At 40.6% G+C, this 6,722-nt stretch overlaps 1 protein-coding gene across 1 annotated transcript in view; it reads left to right on the top strand.

Annotated features, from left to right (window-relative positions):
* The window catches only part of LOC114070473 (pituitary adenylate cyclase-activating polypeptide type I receptor-like), a 51,011-nt gene that overhangs the window by 14,331 nt on the left and 29,958 nt on the right, over positions 1 to 6,722 (top strand). Inside the window, exons 9-10 of the mRNA XM_027907910.1 lie at positions 1,706 to 1,775; positions 2,865 to 2,956. Coding sequence (XP_027763711.1) covers positions 1,706 to 1,775; positions 2,865 to 2,956 — 162 coding nt within the window. The remainder of the gene's footprint in view (positions 1 to 1,705; positions 1,776 to 2,864; positions 2,957 to 6,722) is intronic.

Raw genomic sequence — 6,722 nt, 5'->3', positions numbered from 1 at the left:
TCAGATGGAAATCACATCCATCCATCCATCCTGGAGAAGAGTCCTGCCTGCCTGAGCTGCACTCTAGTGATGCATCTGAAGGAAATTAGGGATTCTATTTATGTGGAGCAGCTTGTTGGCTGATAAGACAACTGCTCTGTTTGTGCTTTGCTTGTTTTTCCTTCTGGTTTAGCTGAGGAGAGGATGATGTTCCTCCCACTCCATCCATCCCACAGATGTCACAGGGACTGGGACAAAAAAACCTCTGTGTGAGCTTGATCTGGTTCCTGCAAGGTAGAGGTTGGAGACTGAGCTCATCCTGTAAAAGCTGAGAGAAAACTCTTAAAAGAATAGGAATTTGTGGTGGGTGATTTATCTCCCCAGAGCACACATATAAAATACCTCAGTGTGGAAAAAAAACACCCCAAAACAACCTCCAAGTGTCTCTTTGTCCCAGCCAGATTCCAAGATAATTAGATGGAGAGTCATCAGTGGAGATGACTGGAACTGGAGGAGGGAGATTCCTTTCCCTGTGATTTCTCATTTCTTCATAGACAAACAAGCATCAATATCTAGTTAAATTAATATCAGAATTTTCCCAGGTCCTTCCAGCATTGGTCAACTCACTAATAACTTTCAGGGTAGATTTAATGTCCATTGTAAGGAGGTTGAGCTCTGAAATAATGGGTAATTTTCAGAGGGCAGCACCTAATTTATAAACACACAAATAATTTAGAAGATAACTGGTGATTTCAGGGGCTTTTGTTTTGGGGAATGCAGTTGTTGATCACTGAAGAGAGCCTGATTTCCAGGCTGTGGGTGAGGAGTTCCCTCTGAGCATTTATCCTCTTCCAAGTATTTTGAGTTGGGCATCCACAGTGAGGGAACTCAAAAATATCAATTTGCATTTGGTGTGGAATGCATCAGGTGTGGAAAACCAACATTTTTTCATCATTAGTGGTTTCCAAGCTTTAAAAATGTATTTTAACATTAAAACCCTATCTGTATATGGGTCCTATATTTAGCTTTCCCTGCAAATAAATGTCCACATGAACCTATGTGGGGTAAACCTCTGGAAAATTTGAAGAAAAATTGGCAGGTTTTAAATGCTCAGGTAGAAATGTGATTTTATTTATGATTCCTCATTCCCAAGAGCTTAAAAAAGGGGCTGACCCCAAATGTTCTCCAGTACTTGAACCTTCCCAGATGAATCCTTTGTCTTTGGCAGGACTTTCATTCCCATATGTGAATCCAACCAGCTCTGGTGCATCCAAATGTGTAAGAATCCTCCTGTTAGGGTCAGAAACCCACACTCATATCTGTTAACCCTGGAAAAGCAACTGAGAAATCCAACTTTGGAATAACCATCTCTTACCCTTTGAGGTATTCCTGTCTTTTTTTTAAAAAGAGACAAATTTACAGTTGTACTGTAGGCAGAGAAACACATCTTAAGGCATTTTCCAAAATGTCTGGGCTGTTTAGGAGGAGGTGCCATTTAAATTACCACAAAAAAAAACTTCTTTTACTTTCATGTAAGTCGGGAAAGGCTGTTAAATAAAGGGACAAAATAGAGAACTTGTATTTTGAACTCAAAATAATTTAGCTACAAGACCAACGTGCCACTCTCTGCCCCCTTCAAAATGATCATATGGGAATTAACTTCTTTGTTATATCTTTTTCTCTTCCCTTCTCTCTCCCCATCCCATCCTCTCCTCGATGGCTGCAGCTGCTGGGACATGAATGACAACACTGCCCTGTGGTGGGTGATCAAGGGTCCTGTGGTTGGATCCATCATGGTAAGTAGGACCTGGAGCAGACACTTCCCCACCTCTCCTGAGGAGAAATAACCAATTTAAACACCTTCAGCTACCTTCACAAACAGAGGTGTCTGATTCTGGGCATCCTCAGTTGCTTTCCATGCTCCAGGGACAGCATTAGCCAGGTTTTCAGTGATTCCTTTGGGAATTCAGACATCCAGCTCACAGGAATTTATATCAGGTCTGGTGATTCTCCTGGGCAGTGTTTGGAGAGCTCCCTAAATTACAGCGACCTGCAGAGAAATTAGTGACTCAAATTAAATTAAATTAAATTAAAATAACTCAGTAATTCAGCTGATAACAGTGAAGGGGATGAACACGGAACTTCCACGCTTTACAGGCACATTCCATGAAGGATCACATCCTGGTTTGGGCAATCACTTATACTAGGTTTCTGTTGAACCAAGAATCTTCCAGGGGACAGCTGGGCTTCTCCATCCATTTACAGTCCTTGGTTCAGAGAGAAAATCCATCTGAAGTGGATGTACACACCTGCTTTACCTTCTTGCTTCTCCCTTGGGGGGAAAAACTTTGTATAAAGGACCAACTCAAATTTCCACTGTTTTCTTCTGGCTCTGGAGTTGGTGGCAGCCAAGTCTGATGCCAGAGCATTGAAAATAAACCTGATCTTATCATTCTCCAAACTTTTAAAAACTTCTAAACTGAGAAGTCCCTTAGTTCAGAGAAGGGAAGTTAAAGATACCTCTACTGCTGAGATCTGTGCTGTCAGGTTTTGGGGGGCAGGGATCTCTGTTTTTACTCTCTGCACTGGTTGATAATGAAAAATATCGAAACCTTTCCCTTCGTGTTTCTCTTCTCTTGTTCTTGGGTCTGCAGAAATCCTGAGTCAATTTACCTGCAGGAAGGGGGGATTTATTTACCTGCAAAAGGGATGATAAGATGCTTGTAAACTTCTTCCCTTACTCCTGAGCCTGTAAAGCTTTTAGACTGCAGTTTGGAGAAGAAGACACTGGGAATGTCTCATTTATAGTTTTAAAAAAGAAAATCATTGTTATAAATTTTTTTATAATTTTTTCCTTTTTCTTTTTTTTTTTTTTCTCCCTCCAGATAAACTTTGTGCTTTTTATTGGCATAATTGTGATACTTGTGCAGAAACTCCAGTCACCTGATATCGGGGGCAACGAATCCAGCATTTACTTGTAAGTACAAATAAAGCACTGACCAGTTTAAATTCCTCATATACACATAGGAAAAAGAGACCAAAAAAAATAAAAAAAGACACCTCAGCTGAATTAGGTCGATTTTCTAAAAGAATCACGGGGTCAATTAAATGGCTTTGGTGGATTTTTACTTTGATTTTTTTAATCCATCAGCCACGAGAGGGCATTTTAATGCCAGTTTTTCTCACCTTTCTTTAAAAGGCCTAGAAAATAAGCATGAATGCTAGATTGAAAAAAGACCAAAACCAAACCAAAACTGACTTTTCTTACAGGTCAGATATCTGGACATTAAAATACTGACCAGGTATAAACATTATTAATATAGACATGAGACAGTTTGCTGTGCTTCATGTGTTCCAGGGTCATGGTCCAAAATTCCCTCAAATCAATGAGATTGGATGAAAAAAATTAATTAACTTTGGGTTGAATTCTAATCTAGGAAGATCCCCTAAAACTGCTCATCTTTGTGTTTCTTACAACCTTAAATTCATTCCACTTAAGCCAAACAATTCCCCCACCCCCTAAAATTGCTTTAAAATCCACACAAATCCTAAAATTTTCCTTTAGAAGTTTATAACTTTGTAATTTAAGCTGATTTTTTTTTGAAGCTGAAATCTTTTTTATGAGTTTCCGCCTTAGAAGAGGACAGGTTGGCCATTTGGGCTGGCCTTCCTTCCAATTTTGAATACAGGCTGTCGTTCTCCTTATAAAAATTATATCAGCCTTTGGAATAACTGGGATGTGGCAGCACATTTGGGGTTGGCTCCTCTGCCTAAACACCCCTCACATTTGATTTGGCCAATTTTTTTTTTTGCAAGCTTGGATTATTTCTTGCCCTCAGAAACACTAAATTCCTGAGGAAAAAATAGGCAAGCCACGAAAACCTCAAAATAAAACCTTAAATAAAACTGCAAGATGTCAGGGGAAAACAGGAGATCCTTATTTTGTAGCAAATACAATTGCCCAGTGATTACTTTCACCCTAAGTAACCACAATCATAATATAACTATGTCCTCCATTTAAATGGCAATTCTCGGGGAAAAATAAGTCCTCCAGCTGCCTATCTTTTTTTTTCATCTTTTCCTTTTCCCCCTATTATCTAGTTTGCATTATCCATGAAAAGATAATATTTTTCTGCATCCCTTTGTCACGTCTGCAGCCGGACATCCCCTTACCGCGAGCGCTGCCCTTGCATCTCGCCCCAAACTCTGCTTCCACAGCCTAAATTAACGCTTGAAATTCGTTCAGTAAGTGGATTTACCTGAGAAATAAAGCTCAGGAGGGAGTGCAGGGATCCAGTGCATGATTTTCTTGCACGAAAACTTCCCGTGGATGTGCTGCTGGGGAGTGTTTCAGATTGAGCCTCAGGTTGCAATCAGCGTCGTCCCGGCTCAATAGGGTGACCGGGTTTTCCCGGTGTTGTTTTGTTTGGGGTTTTGTTTGTTTTTTTTTTTTCCTATGTGTATAGTTCGGCCACCAAAAGCCGAGTGAAAACATCCTATTGTTCCGTTCCATTCGCTGCCATCGTTCCCCACATTCCTTTGCAACTCCCGACTTCCCCCGGGTGTGTATTCGGTGGACCTCGCATTGATGTTCCTGCTATGGAGGGGAGTGTTGTTTATCCAAACAGACCCGAGGAGGGAAAAGTCACGCGGGGGATGATTAAAAGGGGCGAAATTAATGACTCTCTGCGCAGATTGACACCAGAGACAGGCGATATTTGTGCACGCAAACCCTGTAAATAAAAAAAAAAAAGAGGTTGTTGTAAGGAAGGGAAAAGTCAGATGGCAGTCTGGTTCTGTCCTCATATTGAAATCTCTGTGGAATTCAGATTGTGGTCCATATTGAGCACTTTCCATGTTCTACTTTGTTGTTTCGAACAATTACGACATCATTCCATCAGAGCAAACTCTCCATCCACATCTTCATCCCACAACACACTTGAGTGCTTCTCCTTTAGTAGCTGAGGAAGGATTGAGGTCGAGGAAGGATTTTCAGCCTGTTTCTGAAGGTAATATTGCATGGTACCTGCAGCAGGGATTTAAATTTATTCCAATATTATATATTGGAATAACCCTTTAACCAACTGGGACTTCCATCATCAAAAAAAAAAAAAAAAAAAAAAGAAAATGAAAGACCCCAAAAACTTGTGACTTGGAGTAGGATTTATTTTCTTCTTATCTGTATGGTACATGTTTAGGTTCAGGCCCTTCTAATGATTATTTTATTTAGGAAAATCTACCTCTGGTTTCATTTTATAAAGATGATGGTCACGGTTCTGCAAGGCACTTAAGCCTGTATTTGACTTTAAAAGCCTTGGGGATGGGCTTAAATTCAAAGATTAATATATTCATTATTAAAATCTCCCACCAGTGAAGTTCCCTGGGAACTGTGACAGGACCATGGAAAAAGAAAGCTGAGGAATGAGGATTGATTAATACAGTGTAGCCACTGGGGAATATAAGACTGGCTTTAAAAAAAATCAGTCATTTGTATCATTTGCAGCACATTTTGAGTGCTTTACTCCTCTAAAAATGTCAGACTTTCTCTCTAAATAACCTGATGATCATGGTATGCAACAGCTGAAAAAAACCTTGGAAATATGTGGCTGATTCCTATCAATTTCCTGCAAGGATCAAGTGCTTCAGTCATGATAAAATTCCATTTTATCAACTTGTATGTTCAGTCATTCTTTACCTTTCTCATGCCTTTAGTTCCCCCTCAGAACTGCCTGCATGTGCTGATCCCATTCCAGACTGAAGGGCTCAAGAAGTGACTGGAGGAACAATAACTCCACCTTTTTTTTCACTGGTGTTTTAGACAGAAACTCCTCTTTATGCCTGAAAATACTGGGAGATAGATCCATCAAAATATCTAAGCACCTGAGGCAATTCAAAATATAGCAGAGAGCTTTTTAATGATAATTTTATTATTATTTGGGTTTTCTTCCTAAAAACTTTTCACAGTCATCATAATCATTAGTTATGTTTTAGAGTGAGGAGTGAACTGCCAAAGGCAGAAAGTTTTTTTCTTGAAACATGCCTGATTTCAATTAATCTCATGTCAGTCCTGCCAAATTAAGCACCCAACCAAAGTAAGATCACTAATGCAAATGCAACAGATTTTTATCTGGGTTGGAAGTTCTGGGGCCCTCAGGAGGTGGGGAAGCACAAAGTGAGATTGATTGTATTCCCAGGGTAATTAAGGCAGTGATTAAAATGGGTCAGACAGGTTTCTTGCCCCATCTGGTGAATGAATATCATAAACAAGAGAAATGTGCCATGACTAGAGACTCAGAGAATCATATGAACATGATTTGGGTGGAAGGGACCTTAAAGATCATCGAGTTCCACCCCCTGCCATAGGCAGGGACACCTTCCCCTATCCCAGGTTGCTCCAACCTGGCCTTGGACACTTCCAGGGATCCAGGGGCAGCCACAGCTTCTCTGGGCAAGCTGTGCCAGGGCCTGCCCACCCTCCCAGCCAAGCATTTGTTCCTAATATCCAACCTAAACCTGCACTCTCTCTGTTCAAAGCCATTCCCCCCTTGTGACACGTCATTCTTCTTATAGAACAAATGGCCATGTCCTGAACTGGTACCTGTGTTTCCCACCCAGTTAGATTATACCTGACCTGCTGCCCAACAGAAAGAACCACCTGATTTTCAGCCATCTCCAACTGCAGTCTGTAAATACTTGGGAGAAGTAGCAGGTTTTTTTTAGGACAGTTGCACCACCTGCTGAAA

This window comes from Empidonax traillii, unplaced genomic scaffold (assembly GCF_003031625.1).
Source record: "Empidonax traillii isolate 1590-97213 ecotype Southwest subspecies unplaced genomic scaffold, ASM303162v1 scaffold1571:size89900, whole genome shotgun sequence".
In the NCBI taxonomy this organism is placed as follows: Eukaryota; Metazoa; Chordata; class Aves; order Passeriformes; family Tyrannidae; genus Empidonax; species Empidonax traillii.
This window is presented reverse-complemented; position numbering and strand designations above follow the sequence as displayed.